General features: G+C 39.6%; 1 protein-coding gene across 3 annotated transcripts in view; it reads right to left on the bottom strand.

The window, feature by feature from the left end:
• NRK (Nik related kinase) overlaps positions 1–8,938 on the bottom strand; it is a 135,897-nt gene extending 126,959 nt beyond the window's left edge. For 2 of the 3 annotated variants that reach the window (XM_054473118.2, XM_063660119.1), the window contains exons 1-2: positions 8,437–8,818; positions 466–531 (exon numbers count right to left, since the gene is read on the bottom strand). In XM_054473118.2, coding sequence (XP_054329093.1) covers positions 466–531; positions 8,437–8,493 — 123 coding nt within the window. In that variant the 5' untranslated portion in view covers positions 8,494–8,818. Of the gene's footprint in view, positions 1–465; positions 532–8,436 lie in introns of all 3 variants that reach the window. The other variant, XM_063660118.1, reaches the window with a different exon arrangement.
• Between the last annotated feature and the right edge of the window lie 9,768 nt (positions 8,939–18,706).

The following is an 18,706-nucleotide window of genomic DNA, read 5'->3' as shown; positions in this document are numbered from 1 at the left end:
AATAAATTCAGATTTTTTCTTGTTAGATTCTTTAGCTAATTTTATCACACATGTGCACACTCAAGTACACAGTATGATATAGAATGTTATGAAAACATTCCTTTTAATAACACTCAGTTTTCAGTTGAATGTGAGTAATTAGAATGCTATGGATGTATACCATAAGACAAGTGATATCTTATTTGGGTATATCTTACTTGAACTACTTCAATTTTCCATTGGTGACTTTATTTTCTGCTAATTTTTAGATGTTATGTTTGGTTGGTTGGTACACAATAGATTAGCCAATCCATTACTTTTGTGATAATAAACAGTAATTCTTACAGGTGTCACTGGGCTATCTAATTTGATTATATCTCAAAGTGAAATGCCATATTTTGGCATTATGTGATTTGCAGTGTCTGACTCACAATCTTTGTTGTCATTAGAAAATGAAGAATGAATAAATAATGTAAGTCAACTTACCAAATAGATTCTGCCATAAGTACCAAGGCCAATGGTTTTATCTAGTGAGAATATTCCAGTTGGATCCTGCAAAAAAAGTAAAATAAAAGTTGTTAATCTTCTTAGGAAATCAGGCGAGCATTCAACTATATATTTTTTAATATATATACTTTAAGTTCTAGGGTACATGTGCACAACGTGCAGGTTTGTTACATATGTATACGTGTGCCATGTTGGTGTGCTGCACCCATTAACTAGTCATTTACATTAGGTATATCTCCTAATGTTATCCCTCCCCCGTACCCCCACCCCACAACAGGGCCTGGTGTGTGGTGTTCCCCTTCCTGTGTCCAAGTGTTCTCATTGTTCAATTCCCACCTATGAGTGAAAACATGCGGCATTTGGCTTTTTGTCCTTGCGATAGTTTGCTGAGAATGATGGTTTCCAGCTTCATCCATGTCCCTACAACTGACATGAACTCATCCGTTTTTATGGCTGCATTCAACTATCTTAAGTGGTATTTCCAATCTGCCTTGTTCTGTTAAAATTTACATGGGAAGAACCTAAATGTCATTTACCAAAAGAATAGACATGTCACAATCTCCTTGAACTGACTATACTCATTCATAAAAAAGAATAAGCAGTATGGACATTAAGTAGTCGTGTAATTATTTAGCATAAAACTGTAAAATGCACACAATTATGTAAGGCTGAGGGCTGAGGCATATTAATGATGTAATTAGAAAGATAAAATAGAAATAAGTTCATTTATTTGCAATGGAAGTACTCTTTTATCTTTTAATATTCTTCTTTTTTTTTGAGACGGAGTTTCACTCTTGTTGCCCAGGCTGGAGTGCAATGGCGCGATCTTGGCTCACTGCAACCTCTGCCTCCCGAATTCAAGTGACTGTCCTGCCTCAGCCCAGCCTCCCGAGTAGCTGAGCTTATTTTGTATTTTTAGCAGAGACGGGGTTTTTCCACGTTGGTCAGGCTGGTCTCGAACTCCTGACCTCATGATCCACCCACCTCAGCTTCCCAAAGTGCTGGGATTACAGGTATGAGCCACTGCGCCCAGCCGATATTATTCTTTTGAGTGATAACTAGACAAGCAGAAAATTTAACATGCAACAATGATGACTAGATGTTGGATACAAAGTTTAGATTACTTATTTGAATTATAGGTTGATGCAAAAGTAACTGCGGTTTTGGCATTAGAATAGTGGCAAAACTGCAATTACTTTTGCACCAACCTGTAACAGCTCTTAAGAAACAAATACCATCACTAAATATGAATAACAAAGCAAGATCATGATGTTAAAAGAGCATCATTTTAAGAAAATTAGACAATTTTTTAAAAGTTAAACTTTGCATCTGCTAAATACCTGTTCATGGCACAAAGTGACGTTTTCTGTGACTTAACCCTAAATGTGGCATCATAGGAAACAAAACATAACATGTTTTGGGATAGAGTTGTGAGGCTTCCATATTTATCTTCAAGTATTGTTTTCCTACCTTTAAATATGGGTACTCCTTGACTGTTCACCACAAAACATGGTTTCTTGAATTTTATCACTGTTTGAACTTTTAGTCTAGCAGCCTATTTTGCTATTTTAGCAAAACTTATATGAGGCATGAGTAGATGCCTATTTATACACAAAGTGGTAAGAACATTGGCAAATTCTTGGAAATTCACATACCTTATTGAAAGTTTATTTTATATACACAAATGTTGTTTAATCCTGTTTGAAAACATTTTTATTGCTGTGATAAATATAAGCTAAACAGGAAAACTATTGAGCATATGCAACTTAGATGAATGAAATTATAAACTCCTTAAAACTGCCATGATATTTGTGTAATCTAGCAAAACTGTCACAGGAAAAAGACATAGCTTTGGGATTACATCATTCAATAAGTATTCAACCGGACAGAGAGTCAGAAGACTTGAATTTTAGCCCCAGCTCTACCATTAATTAACTATATGACTCTGGGTAAGTTATTTACTCTCTCTGGGATTCAGTTTTCACATATATAAAATAAAAGTGTTGTGATAGGTGATCTCCCAGCTCTAAAATTCTACAGATAAAAATCACAGTCTATCAATCATTCTAAAATCTAGATGTTTCCACTGAATTGATAAAAGCATTGTTAGATAAAGCAGCAGCCTAGCAACTTAGTTTTTCAAAATGATCATCAAAGTTAAGATCACAATACACAGTTATCATTTCAAAGAAACAGTTCCAGAAATATACTCCCAACGAACATGTAATTTATCTAAAATGATAATTTTTAGGATCTAAGAAGTAAAAATAGATCATTATATTATCCTTATTATTAAGCATATCACTTTTGTTATAACTCATTGAAAGATTTATGAGAGAAAAGCCAACAAAAAAGTTACTAGGGACTGACTTGAAGACTTTATCACTGTAGCACATTTATATGATGGATATCATTGAGGGATTTATTTTAGACATTGTTAATTCTGGAGAAACAGTCTTTGGCCATCTGTCAAAATAATCAAACATGTTAGCTGATTCCTATTGGTAAACTAATCTTTGCTATAGTTAAGGCTGCATTTTAGCTGGAAAAGATACCATATATTAGAGAATTATTGTAACATCTGTACAAGCTTTATTTTTGAATCTTTGAGCACAGTCTTAAATTTCTTTATTCCTTTCTCTAGTCCTCAATAACATAAATACTTTACCCTGATTTGAATACAGTTATCTAATTATTCAAAAAAGACACTAAGGAAATGGACTAGAATAAAATGCCCGTCAAAATTCATGGAGGCCTCATATCTATGTCGGGAAACTTGATTTCTGCTCTCAAATGACCAAACCATCTTTTGTACTCATGTTTAATAAAATAACATTTTAAAAATTTCCTCTTAAAGGCAGCTCAACTTAGTATTCATATATTCTAAGACTATATTGTTCTCTTTAGTTCTATATGCTATTTTTGTTCCCCATCTCCATGCTACTCTCTTTCAAGACTAAATGTTAAATTGGGGAAAAGAGAAGGACTATGCTTAATACTAGGTTAACAACGCCAAATTCCTCATATATTTTGCACTTACAGTCAGAGCAAGTTTATTCTGGGTTTCCAAGGAAGGAAGAATTGGAAAGGAACAATCTTTTTGGTCGCTGTGAAAATAGAAGTTCCATGTCAGAGGGGTTTCCATAATTATTTGGTCCTTTCCTCTGCCCTGCCACCTTGAGATAAGAAAACCAGAAGAGGATAGATGTTCGTATCTATGACTGCTATACCAATTTGGAGATTATTTGGGGGTTTGGTATGTTTTGATGTCCCATTTGGGTATACAAAATGGTCAGTAAAGAAGAAACTAATTTCTAGTTTGTCTTACAATAAATTACTAAAAATCTAAGTCTTAAAACATTTTTGAACCATAAACTGTTAGACAAACCTGTTGTACTTTCGTTATCTTTCTATGCATCTAAATTATCTCCTGCAGTTTAAAAGTCCTAGTCTGGCTGCCCACTGAAATCTCAAATTTTGGGGAGTTGTTTCTGTCTCCTGAATTCAAGGGTAGGGAAGAAAGACTATCTTGATGGCTAATTTTAATAAAAGCCAGGGATGGGAGTAACTGGAAGGAAAAGAGCCAATAGAAAGCAGTGTTAACTGGTCAAGGGAGAGAATTTCAAAGCAGAGGCTGATCCACAGAACCAAATATGGCAGAGACTAAGGAGAAAAAGGAACCAAAAATGGTCAACATGAGTAGCAACAAATTTCAAATTTAGGATAGTAAAGGAGAGTGAGGAAACACGTTCCAGCAGTCAGGCTGCAAAAAGGAGACTGCACAGTACCTTGAAGGAGATAGCAGAGGCTTTCCTCCTTTTATTTGTAATATTAGAAACAGCAATTTTATGAAAAGAGTTTATGGAGAGAGAACATGAAAGGGATGGATACGGTAAGATAAGTGCCAGAGTGAGTTTCAGAGATAGTCAGAGGAATGGGCTTCACAATTTACATGGTGGCATTAAAGGGGAAATCTCTTCATCCAGACTAGTGTTTCTCAAACTGTAGACTGTATAGACTCGCTACAAAAGAATCATCTGGGTAATACTGTTAACAATACAGATTCCTTGGAATTATGAAATCAGAATTTTTGATGATGGGTCCCAAAATCTCCAAATTATTCTTGATTTTTGTGCACTGTTCTTGTGCACTACCATATGAAAACCATTGCTCTAGAAACTGGAAAAAAGACTGAGAATATAAACTGATGTGCAGTGTTATGCAGAGGTGATGCTCTATATATATGTAATTGAGGATTATGTTGAATATTTCAATTATGGTTGACTGAAATGAAGGTAAAACTGCTTCTAAACAGGGGGCTAAGGAACTTGGTAAAGTGGGAAATTTCTCATGACCAAATGTGGATAGCAGGCCTGGTCTGGGTAGAGCTGGCAGTTATATTTAAATATAAGCCTAATGTATTTCAAATATAGTTTTTGGATCATGTGCTATTTCAGATAACCTCTGCCACTACTTTCCCCTCAAGGCCTGTCTAATCCTGACCCCAATATAGATTAGGACTGCACATGGCAGTGTCAAATACCAAGGCCACAGCCGTGAGGAATGTCATTACCATACTGGGCACAGAAGGCAAAGGGGATAGTCATAGTGAAAGACATGACAGATTTGGAGAGGAAGAAATAGTTTCCAGTCTCAAGGACACAGGCATACTAGGAATATATATATATATATATATATATATATATATAAAATATTATATTATATATATATCTTACCATATATATCTATCACCCAAACATATATAAGTGTATATGTGCGTGTGTGTATATATATGTATATATACAGAGAGAGAGAGGCATACACGCACATCCCTAGGTATTGCTGGTGGGCAAGGTGAATACACATACACACATATATTACAAAGATATATATAAAGACATAAAGCTTTGTACTTCTCTTTTCAGAAAGGAAACACAAACCACAAATCTCTGCACTCTTTTTTGTTTTTTCACCTATAGAAAATATTTATTCAATAGAAAATCAGAAAATTACAGTAACCCATTAATTAACAAACATAATGGAATTGACCTATTGTAATTACATTGGCTCTCTTATTTTGTCTCTGATTTTAGTGCATTACGTGAAAAAGTTATATCATTGTATAAAAGTGAATGTTTTAATGTTGAAATTTATATAATTTTCTCACCCTTTCTTGTTTCCCAGCTTTCATTCCTGCTTACTCTTTTAGGTTTAAAAATAATATCTATCTCATAACAAAAATACCAAATAACCTACCAATTTCTTCAAGTCTCAATTTGTAAAGCAAGTCTATCCTCCCTTAAGGGTCTTTGTCTTGTGGTCATTTAGCTGGCTAGGCCTGCAAAGGACATAATGTATCAATCTCAAACTAGAGTCATATTTATTTATTCTTCCACATTCTGAATGTTTTTTCTCAGTTTGCAACTCCAAGGTTTGAATCTTCCCTCATTGTCTGGCTGTTGCCAAATTGGTATACTTGGTGTTTACAGATGGCAATTTTCTGACCTCCACTATGTCCTATTGAGGATAATTACTGCAAGGGATACCATCATATGAAGGTTTCTTTACTTGCTTTATCAACTCTACTTTGCATCAAAATGCAAACTTCAACACAACTGATTAAGATGTCTCTTCACCTCTTCATTTGGTTTTATTTCTTCAAAGAGTCAGAAAATAAATCAAATGTAAAGAAACCCCAAATCGCTGAAAAATATAACTCAGCGACTAAAGCAACAATAGCTTTTCCATGTCGAAAAATTTGATAGTAAAGAAAATTCTAAAGGGCATGCTACTGCTCTTCTGCTAGATTTCTTAGGGTTTGAATCTGGGTGTTTGAGGACAGGGGAGAATTATGCATAATTTGCTCAGAGAGTGAAAACCCACACATGAGACAAAATGGCTCATGTATAAAATTTAGAAATTGTTATAATCTGAGGACTTTATGAGACTTTCATGAAGTCTGTAAAATGAGGCCAAGCATCAATGTCCTGAAGTTTTGTATCTTCTCGCTACTCCCCTTATATTAAAAACCAATCTTATCTTTCTACCCTCCTCACACACCCACTCCACCAAGCTCCAGGAAACTAATATTCCACTGAACTGCAATGTAAAGACTGCAGCCTTTCCTCTTATCTCCTGGGCTCCACCAAACTCTTATGTCCCAGGGCCATGACCAGGTCAGGTAGTCTGGGCCATTTCCCCACGTTTTTTTTTTTTTTCGTTTTTTTTTGTTTTGTTTTGTGGCAGTAAACCTTTTCTTCTTTTTTTCCTTGGGTTTGGAATTCCCTGCCCTATCATTTCTATGAGGTCTTTACCATTCACCCGTTTAGTCATATTTAGAAGGGAGTTTATTTCAGTTTGCCCACCTGCCTGCATCAGTTTCACATATCTGCCATAGTTTGCTTTTTTTCTCTTTTCCCAACCATAGGCAGAGAATGTTGGAGGAAGGGTAACATTTTACTCCTTGGTTTTATACTTTTACTTGGGTGCAAATCTAGTCTGAATATGAAAGTTCTACTTAGAAAGGAAACCACCAACTGAGGCCTCCATTTTCCGGAAATCTCATGTATGCACACTGAAAGAAAGAAATTCTGGGTTCATGCAGAATGAAAAAAGATTTAATTTTAAAAAGTTCTGTGACATATTTTATGAAGCTGCATAAATAATTGCAACACTAATATCTGTAATTCAAGTTTGCATTGATTTTTTTTAAATGGCAGAGAACAATTTGGTAAAATGTTACCCATGTGTACCACCTTACCTCTCCACATATAGCATCTAATGTAAAATAATATAGGGAAGGCTTTGGGAATGCCCTATTTTTGAGGGAGGCAGGCTTCTGTCATAATCAAAAACACATTCTTTAAATGCCAAATATGTGTAAAATTAAGTCAATCGACTTTGAATAGTCCTATAACCTTAAGGTTAATATTTAGCTTTTTTCAAAGCAAGCAGGCCACTGCCCTGAACTACAGTTGCCTGGTGATCATTCCAGCGCGGTGCCTGCTTATTCCCTTTCGGTGAATCCAGGGGCCTTTTGCATTCAAGACAGGGTGCGAGTGAAATGCCAGTCTAAAAAGGGAACTTGAAACACGGATTTGGGTGGGATCCAATATTAACCAGAAACCAAATGCCAATGAAATAAACGGCGCTGCCAAAATAATAAGTCTACTAATTACGACGGCGATAATAGCTTACCAATCAATTACAACTCTAGAGGAAAGATGGGCATTCGGGAAAACAAGAGCCCACAAATGAAAACCACAAGAAAAAGCTAAATCTGGTTGGGTAAGGAACACAATATAAAAAAAAAAAAAATCGAGTGTGCAGAATTCACTCCTTCCCCAAACGGCGTCGAGTTCTTTCACTCTCACAACACTAAATCAGGAACATTGCCCTGGCAAGAATAAGGTTTTAGAAAGTGTATTAGAAAATAAGAAAAGTAGGACTCAAACGCCTTAATTTTCTAGTCGCTGTCACCTAAAAGTAAGGGTCACCCCGCAAGTAAGCATCTCCCATGGCAAAAGAAGCAGCAAACGAGGGGGCGGCGGGATAACAGGGAGGAGTACTCTCAGGAAGCCACGCGACGTTGCACTTTTTGACCTCTGTTGGAACCAGCGGGCTAAGACAGGTACTGGAGCTCCGCTACACAAGGCGGGTCACATATTTAAAATGCCCCGCTGTTTAGGGTCCGCAGCACCCCACTGCCATCTCTTTCTCTGTCTCTCCTTCCCACCGCCGCGTGCCTTTGCCTTTCGTTGGAGTTTGGTGCGGTCCCGGTGCCCAGGGGGCGCCTTTGCTGCATGCCGGCTCCCAGGGTCTCCTTCCGCGCCCGCGGGACCCGTCGAAGTCCTGGTCTAGCCCGTTTTGAGGGCGTCCGCTCCCTCCCTCTGGTACTCAGAACCCGCCAAAAGAGAGCATTTCGGGGGGCGACGGGCGTCCTCTACTCACCGGCAGGTGGCCCAGATCCGTGACCTCCCTGTCCCTCCAGCCCCCAGGTCCCGCCATGGCTTCGAGGAGCCGAACGGGAGCGGGCGACTGAGTTGGGTGCGCGCAGAGTCTGAGGTGGAAGCGGATTAAGAGTTGAAGGGAGGAGAGGGGAAAGGGGAGGGCGGGAGAGAGGAGTTTGGGGATCGGAGTTCGTGGCGTGGGAGATAGAGGAGGGGAAACGTGGAGTGAAAAGAGTTGGGAGTGGAGAGAAACCAGTTTGCGAGGCGGGAAAGCAAGTTGGGCTAAGGCGAGAGAGGAGCCTGAGCGTCCGTCCTGGAGACGAAGAAGCTAGAAGGGTGCTCCGTGGCGACAGCGCTGTGTCTGCCCCGTGAGGGTGCGCCTCTTTCAGGGTGGGGAGGGGGGCGGTGCAAGGAGAGGGGACCCGGGAGCAGCTCGAAAGGGATTGGTGCAGCGTCACGTCGCCAGGTGGGCAGCCGCCCGGCGGGGAGGCAGGCTAGGAGGGCCACCGGCCGAGGGAGGTGCTGAAGGACTATAACGGTTTGCGAGCAGGCCCTTCGCGGCCTCCCCCGGCCCTCCTGCCCCCTCCCACGTCCACTGCTGCGCCAGCCGCCCCTGCCCCCGCCCCCGCTGGCGAGTGTTCCACAGGAAACTTTTTCCAGGCAGCTGCCAGCCCCGGAAAACCGGTCCCGCTCCGCGCCGCTCCCAGTCTGGGCCCCACAGCCCTGCCACAGTCCAAACAACCCGCGCCCTAGACTTCCCAAGAAACACTCGTGACTTTTCTAGTTGTCTGTTTTCTCTTTCTGTCCCTCTGATTTTATCGCTCCATTTCTTGCAAAGACCTACCGAGTTACAGAAGGAAATGACTTGCCATGGGTTGGGAATCAGTCCTAGGCGAGCACCTATTTGAACAGAGGAAGGCACCGAGTGCGCCCCGGGGCTGTCACAGCTTGGCCTTCAAAGCCATTAGCCGAGGGCAAGAGCAGAATGGACAGAGCCGCTGGGAACTCTCCTCCCGGCAGGCCTTATCTCCTCTGGCCCCAGGCTAGTTCGTGCCAGGTCCCAGTCGTTCACTCAGAACAGCACCTGTTCTCAGGTGCGCAGGGTTGAGTAAGACTGACTGTCGTCTCCAAAGCCCGGCCTGCCCTGGGTCCTAGGTTTTGCATATGCCATATTCGCAGCGCGCGGAGAAAATTCCTGCTTCCCTTCCAGTCTCCAGCGTTCCGGCCGGGTTTCATTCATTCGCTCATTCATTGCAAAACTTTTCCAAGTGCCCAAGTTGTTTGCTTCCGTTTTCCTTTAAAGCGCTGGGGGACTGACACGTGGCTTAAAAGAATCTCACAAACGTGATTCAGCTTTGAGAAAGAGCCCCTTGAAACATTCCTGGGAAGGGGAGTCGGTGCATAAACTAACCGCATTCTAAACTCATGCTCTGCAGAGAGCACTTTAGTAAATGTCCCGACACTGCTTACTTTCTCTGGAGCTCCCAGACTGCATTCTGCGCACCCTAACTCCGGGGTCGGAAAGCGATGTGGGGGGACTTGTTTCCTGTTTCTTTCTTTATTTTTTGACTAATAATTACCTACCTCTTCTAAGAAGATTTATACGAATAATTCTTCCCACTGACCTCGAGCTCTCCATTTCTTACTCATTCTTCTAATTTCTGTAATATCTTTACATATTGGTAGTTTTTGTTTATTTCCTGACTGTTTCAATGCCAGAGTTTGACCTCTTTACATTCCTTAACTTCCAAGTCTCAGTGAGCTGTGTAATGGCCACAGCCTGTCTGAGGAACCGGGTCTCGCTAAATAAAGAAAATTCTCTGTTAACGGTTGCAGAGAAAACCAACCACTACCTCCCCGAAAAAACAAACCCGGGTGTGCTGGATCGAATTTTCTCGATAATTCAAATATGATACATATTTGAAATTACACTTTCCAATAATTCAAATCTTGACAATTTTACCACACAAAATAAACCGTTTTAAAACACACTTTAAGAATTCCTGGATGATCAGTAAAACTCTTCTGAATCTTCCGAAATGTGAGTCTGAAATTAACATTTCTTAACTAGAGAAGGGCAGGTGAACTAGTTAACAGAAAAATTACACTTTTACATACACATTTAGTTTTTAGAAATAAGATACGGAGTCAAAAAATACAACATTTAAAGGAACTCTGAAGAGAATCTTTGCTAAAGGGAAGAGCTGTTCATAAGTCAAGGCTTTTTTTTTTTTTTTTTTTAACAATGCGATTTGCTAAACGTGGGGTGTGGGAGAAAATGCCCCGTGGCCCTTAATGGCAAAGACTGTTTTAGCCTGTCTAAAGGGCAAGTCCAGGCCAGGAAAACAATCCAGGCTAGATCATTGGGCTCACTAGTTGCAAGCCTCTGTGGGAGGCTAGCCACTTGGAGACTCCATAGGGATTAGCAACATGGCTCTTGGGACCGCCCCCCTCCCCAGGTGCGGGGAGGGGAAACTACGTGTTTGACCAGAACTTGACAGAGAACTTACAGATTTTTAAATTTATTGTTATTTTCAAGGGGGAAGGAGATATGGAGGAGCATGGAAACTTTACCTTGTACGCTGGCATTATGGGGATTTTTGTGGCCAGCTTGGGGAAGGTCAGCTCCCCTAGCAGAACAGAAGGCAAATAGATGGCCTCCAGGCACGGGGCTGTGACCTGAGCACAGCCTTGAAATAGGGCATTTGTTTTCCAACTTCAGGACTTCTTTTCCTTTCACCCTATTAACCATAATCTCCCTGCCTCCTTCCAACATGTTCTTATTTCTCTCTTTCCTGACTTCAAACTTTATGAAAATAACCCTAATCTGTCCATGGTCTAGGAATTTCTCAGATTGTGTTTTACCCTGAAACGATCTCTCTGCCAACATTACACGTCCCATATTTGTACCATCCCCTTCTTCTCCAATCCATTCTGTTATCTAAAGGCCATTAGCCCTTTGGAACTTTTAATTGTTGGTATATTTTAATAGCTAAAATTGATTAAGTGCTTACTGTATGCACCAGACTAAGTGCTTTGCATGTATTATCTCATTTAATTTTGTTGACAATTATTCTAAGTTTTAAATTATTGCCCCCAAGTGTTTAGTCAAGGAAATTGAGGCACAGAGAGATGAAGCAACTTGCCTAAAGCCTCACAGCTAGTAATTGGAAGAGCCTGGCTTCCAACTCAGGCAGTCTGACTCCAGAGTCCACTTGTTGATGACTGTTGAAGGGCCGGTGCGGTGCATATTTTGAGAGTGTGTGAAGAGGAGCCAAATGCAAAAAAGCCTCGGGGTAAGAGAGATCAGATGACATTAGCTAGGCCCCTGAGTTATCCAGTTCCCCCTTCCCCCTTTCCGCCCTCAAGCCCTCCTAACAGAAATAACAGGATTTATAAAAAGAAATGGAACCCAGTCATAGCCTAAGAGTAGCTAGTGACTGCTTAAGCAGATATCACCAAGTGGATCACCTCAGAGCGCAAAATCATGGTTTTTCAAGCTAAGAAACTTCCAGAAAGTAAAACAGCAACTTTTAATGCTAAAAAATTAAAATGTATTCCCATTCCTTCCCGTGAGTTTTTTTGGCTGGGAACAAACCATATTCAGTAAGGACTTGAAGGAGGCTGTGTTTGTGAGCAATCGTGCTTAACAGAACTGAGATGTTACATGGCAAGGTTACAGACAGTAGCCCAGTTGGTAGGAGTACCATGGACACAGTGCCAAGGACATGGGTTTGATACCCTAGAGGACCAGGATGCATCTCTCTGCTCTTTGGCCCTTAATAGCCCCTCCTGTCTTGCCAATTCGCATCCCTTTTACTGGAAAAACAACTCCAAAGCCAGTACTTCCATCTTTGTACACAAAGAACCACATATTCATTTTGATATGTAAGTTGCTAATCACATAATCTGAAAAAATTACACTGCAAGGGCATGTGTGTACTATGAAAAATATAGATTCAAAATATTCTTGGTTGTTTCTTCTTTTTTCATTAACACATTTAAGATTGGCAATATATACCTTAATAGACACTTATTCAAAAATTTTATTTAAACTTGTTTAAAATCTCATAAAACACTTAAAATGTTCAAGCATACAAAAAAGGTCTGTCATTTACTGGTTTTCCTCTACTTTGACACCTCATATATGAAAATTAGTTCTTCTCTTAGCACAAGCTTGCTGTGTACATTACAGGGCCCTGGGTGAGAATGGTGACATAAGGTTATATAGCAATCTTTTTGGAAAGAAGAGTCCCACATCTGTGATTCCAAACATTTCAGGTCCAATATCTTCCAATATACTTGTGAGTGGCTGGGTAGCCTCTCTGAAAGATCCTCCTAGTAGAGGGAGGAAACTTTTGGGAACCACTAGGCTAAAGGACCTTCTTGAGGTTTTCTTTCTTCTTTTTGGAGACACCTTTGCAAACTGTAGGATTTCCACCACAGTTGGTAACACTCCTGGCACCATTACTTTTGATTTTTCTTACATGCCACTTCTCTGGGGACAAAGCAACAAGCTACCTAATGTTTCTCAAGCTAGAGGTCATGAAATGTGCCTTCTGACCATAGTTTGAAAAGCTTCTGTTGCTTGTCATGGAATGCTCTTAAGCTCAGCATGATTTGAGCTATGCTTGTTTCTAAAATGAGGCCCTGGAAACCTCAGCATAGCTGAACACGGGTCTCCTTGCTATTGAAAACTGAATGCTACTCTAAAAAAAGACAATTGTTTTATGAAGACAACTAAAACAGGGAAATTAAGGCCAAAAGTCAGATAGATTTCTGAAGTTGGAAAGAGTCTTCCTTCTTTTTTTTTTTTTCTTGGTGTTTCCTATCTTTGGAGGCCATACCATCCTCTTCCAGGAATTCCCAGCCCAGCAACTTCAGGCTACCCATCCTTCCTCACCTGGCACAGATGCACATGGAAATTTATTTACTGTGACACTAATGAAGCTTAAGCTTCAAGGCCTCTCACTTGCACTTCCAATGCCCTAGGAGTGGCCCTAGTAATTCTGTATTGCTAATTTTATATTCCTTACTTTGATGTGGGCTCCTCAAATTATAAAAGCTTCAGACTCAACAAAACTCAAATCTGTCCCTGAATGTACAACATCTAGAGAACACAGTAAACTTGAATTATGTGTTTGTGTGTGTATAATCTCCATAAATCACTAAGGCTTGACAAAGTAGGAGCTGCAACTAGCAATCCACAACTAGAGAATATGTACTTTTAAAATAGAAAAAGCCCAGAGTAGCAAAGGAGGAATAGCACTGAATGTTAAGAAGTTATCCATCTATGCAGAAAGGAATATATCACTTAAGCAGGATAGATATCCTTTCAATTGAGGATAAAATGGAAAGAGGAAACAGAAGTAATATTGTTATGAGTGTATGTTACAGACTGATGACAAGAACTATATGGGCAATACTTCTTAACTAGAGATCACAACACTGTGGAGGAGAAAGTAATGATGATAGAAAGCATATTATACCTTGTATTATTTAATTAGAAAAAATTACAAAATAAATATATGTTTATTTTACAAGGCAAAAAAGTAAAAAGTGAATGCAGAAGAAGGTAATGATAGTCTCTACCTTCTCCATCCAATCATATACCACCACCAATACTCCCTCGACCAAAATACTCAAATTTTGAAACAGGAAGAAAAGATTCCAGACAGTATATATTAGTAAATTTGATGTTGCTTTTAGGGGAAATTGTAGCAGAATATTATACAGATGGCTCCCGAAATATGCTTCCCAGGAGCAAGTAGTTGTTCACCAATAATGAGCCATGGCAAACTAGCTCATTTCCTATTTTGATTTTGTTTTGTTTCATTTTGTTTTGTTTTTGTTTGTTTGTTTTCGGTTTTTGAGACAGAGTCTCACTCTGTTGCCCAGGCTGGAGTGCAGTGGCGTGATCTCGACTCACTGCAACCACTGTCTCCCGGGTTTAAGCAATTCTCCTGCCTCAGCCTCCCAAGTAGGGGGGATTACAGGTGCCCATCACCATGCCTGGCTATCATTTCCTATTTTGAGTGGTGATAGCAAATTCAATGTAACCTAATCGATGTAACCCCCAATGAACCAGTCATCGTGTTGTTCACTTTGTGTGGTCTCCCCCTACATTGAATTAGGACTGACCCTTTGTGGCCAATAGAATATGGAGGAAGTGATAGTGTTGACTCATAAGGCTAGGTCATAAAAGAAACTGAAACTTCTGGCTAGGTCTTTCAGATAGATTGATTTAGGAGAAATCACTTGCCAAGCCTTGAGGACACTAAGGTAGACCTGTGTTAAGGCCTATGTGGTGAAGAACTGAGGCCCATGCTAAGAGCCAACACCAACTTGCCAGCCACATGAGTGAGCCACTCTAGAAGTAGATTTCTCACTTCCACTGAAACATTAAGATAAAAACATTCCCAGACAACATTTGACTATAACTACATGACAGACCCTGAGTCAAGCCACTGCCAAATTTCGGACCCATAGAAAACCTGAGCTATAAGAGAAGATTATTGTGTTAACCAACTAAATTTTGGGGTGATATGTTAAAAGGCAATAAACACCTAATAAATGGGTTTCTCAACCAGCCTGGGCAACATGGCAAAATCCTGTCTCTACTAACAATACAAAAGAAAAGATTAGCTGGGAGTGGTGGTACATGCCTGTCCTTCAAGCTACTCGGGAGGCTGAGGTGAGAGGATTGCCTAAGCCTGAGAAGTCGAGGCTGCAGTGAGCCGAGATAATGCCACTGCACTCCAGTCTGGGTGACTGGAGGGAGACCCTGTCTTAAAAAAAAATTTTTTTTAAAAAGCATTCTCAGCAATTAGACCAGGGTATTATTGTGGTCAATGTATTTTTATTTCAGCAAAAGATTTTATGATATCCTTTTGGGCAAGATAGAAAAATGTGAGCATGTAAAGCAAAGATAGACATATTCATGACTAGTTGAACAAAACAGTTAACTAATGAATCAATGGCAAAATGAAGAGTACTTGCAATATTGTTATAAGGTTATGCTGGGCATAATCAAATAGAATTTTCTACGGTGGTGAAAATGTTTTATATCTGTATCATATATTTATGATAGCCACTAGAACTGTGTGGCTACTTGAAACATGCCATCTTAGGAACTGAATTTTTAATTTTAATCAAAGGAAACTTAAATTTATATAGACATATGGCTAGTGGCTATTGTATTAGTTAGTGCAACCCTGTACAATTTAAAAAATCAGATTCATTAAACTTTAGAGAAAAAAAGAAATAGAAAACCAAGGACAGATACTCTAAAAGGAATGTGGTACAGATTTTCTGTCCTTGGCTCAGTGTTCAACTTACTTATCAGTGTTTTATGTGACAACATGAAAGACATGAACATAACTTTTGTTGATGAACCCCAATAGGGAACAATTATTAATTTATATGTTGACAGTATTTTTCCCGGGTTTGGCACTCCAAGGTCAGAGCAAGAAGGGAGTTGAGCTAGGGAAGTGATTGGGCTGAAACATAAGGTAGTTTTTAGGGTTAGTTCAAAGGAAAGGGTCCCAAGGCCAGAACAGGGTAGAGGAGACAAGCAATAAATTGGGCATATAGGCTTGGGAGGCAGCAAGGCAGACAAGCTGAGAAGATAAAACTAGAGATGAGACTGGAGCTGACAGGAAGCTAGAATGATGAATGAGCAGGGGGTTAGGAAAGGGAGGCAGGGGCCAAACTGACATGGATCAAGGAATAAGCATAGATGAAGGCCAGTTCATGCTTGTTTATGGCTGCCTGGTTCCTCCTGTTGTTTTTGCTTTTGGCTTTTTGCATTCCCTCTGGGCATGGGCTGAAGCATTAAAGAAGCAGATCCATTCTTCAGAGAAACAGATAATGCAAGAGCCTGGAATTGTTAGCCTAAACCAACCAGATGGCATTTTACAGTGATAAGTGTGAAACTCTGCAGCTAAGTTAAAAAAAAGAAAAGAAAAGAAAGCAAGCAATTGATTCTGTAAGCATGGGATGTGAGAAACCTAGCTTAAAAAGTAATGTTAATCCAGTGCTACAGTGACACCAGAGAGACCAGTAAAATATCCAAATCAAGGGCAATCATCTTAACTGCACTCTATACTAGGCAGACATTTGAAGAGGTGTAACTATTTCAGAATATTACATTTCAAACAAATTAAATAGTTTCCAAAGTAGTAGGATGGTGAATAATTCAGAAATCATGACATAATTGGAAAGTTTTGAGGAATGAGTACCATGTAGAGTTTTGGAGGGGAAGGCTTAGGAGACAGAGTAGCTATTTTCACATATTTTTAATGGGAAGTCACAAGGAAGAAGGATCAATGGATAGGGGTTATAAAAAGGTAAAATTCAGAGTAATTAAAGAAGAGTATTGTAACAATTATCCCTGTTCAGAGCAATTAAAGGAAAAATATTCTAACAATTATCACAGCTGCTTTCTAAAGGAGAGAGTTCTAACTGGAAATAGTTCATGCATAGACTAGATGATCAACTGCACCAGATTTGCATTAAAAACTCATGGATTAGAAGACAGATCAAACTAAAGCAATTCTAAGTCCTTTCCAATGCTGAGAAATTATGCAACTACTATTCTTTTCAAAGGGCATTGCTATTCTGTTTCCAACATAGGGGCATGTACTATTAAGTCACACCCAGGAAAGTACGTTTTATATAAGGTCACAGAACAAATGCGACACTTGGTTAGAATGCAAAGGCATAACTAGCTATTTTTATATGTGGTGCAAGTGCTGAGCAATGCAAACATTGCTACCACTCCTTCCGTCTCCCCTTAGCCCTCTCCCACTCCTATGCATTATCATGGAAAATGCACTATCATTACGCTCTGCAAATATCTACTTCCATCTCCTTCGTTTTTCTCTTTGTGTTATTTAGCATTGAGAAGAGTCTCCAAGGTCAGATAGTGTGTGTGTGTGAGACGGGGGGTGGGTATTGTGTCAACCTATGGGAATGTATCTGAGAGATTGTGCTACTCACCCAACCATAAGTTATGGGACATATCCAATCAATTACTTCTCTTTTAGTGATTCCAAGGGGAATCTGTGAGACGGTGGTTCTTGCCCTACATGACATACATTCTCCTCCAAGGAGGATGATGAAATTACAGCAATATTATTCTTTAAGACTTTTTTTCTTTACTGGAATTTTTAACATTACAATAGTTATACAAACTTGTAACAAGTCAAATGATACAAGGATGTGTAAAGAAAAAGTTAAAAAATTGCCTCCTCCCATCTCACCCCACTGTTAATGTTAACAGTTTGGGTTTTTATCTTTCCATAGCTTTATATTTGCTAATACAAATATATGCAAATATACACAAACATATTTCCCCTATTTTTCAAAATAGGAAGAGAGGATCATACTGTACATATCATTCAGCAGCTTGCCTTATTTCACTTAATATGTTTTGTACAGCAGGACATATAGGAGTAAGTTACTCTTTTAAGAGCTACAAACAAAGATTCACAGATTTGATCACATGAAAACTAAAATGAATCAATGAACATGAAAATATATTTGCAACACATATGACCAACAAATGCTTAATATCCCTACCACCCAGGAACACCTACAAATTTATGAACTAACTAATGGAGAAATAGGCAATACCAATGATCAGGCAATTCACATAAGAAGATATATAAGTAGCCAATAAGTATAAGAAAACTTGTTCAACTTTACTAGTAATCAGGGAAATGCAAACACAAAGAAAAAGCAAATTTTATTAAAAATTACAAAAGTAATAAAACCTCATTTTATAAACAGAGTAATAGTCAAATAGAGGTGTATAAAGAAAAACTTACTAGTTTACCTTTGCACCTGCTGTCTCATTCCCTGTGAGGTCATCATACTTACTAGCTACGACACAATTTTGTATGATCTTACAAACATATACAAACTCACAATAAAGGTCTTTTAAATAAAAATAAGATCTCCCGGGCAAGGCTGGCAAGATGGCCAAATGGGAACAGCTCTGGTCTGCAGCTTCCAGCAAGATAAATGCAGAAGGTGGGTGATTTCTGCATTTCCAACTGAGGTACCAGGCTCATCTCATTAGGACTGGTTAGACAGTGAGTGCAGCCCATGGAGGGCGAGCCAAAGCAGGGTGGGGCATCTCCTCACCTAGGAAGCACGAGGGGTCAGGGAACTTCCTCCCCTAGCCAAGAGAAGACCTGAGGGACTTTGCCATGAGGAACCATGCATTCCAGCCAGGATACTACTCTTTTCCCACGGTCTTCGTAACC

The sequence above is a fragment of the Pongo pygmaeus genome, chromosome X (assembly GCF_028885625.2).
Source record: "Pongo pygmaeus isolate AG05252 chromosome X, NHGRI_mPonPyg2-v2.0_pri, whole genome shotgun sequence".
Lineage (NCBI taxonomy): Eukaryota > Metazoa > Chordata > Mammalia > Primates > Hominidae > Pongo > Pongo pygmaeus.
The sequence above is the reverse complement of the archived record's forward strand: the minus strand, read 5'-3'. Positions and strand labels throughout refer to the sequence as shown.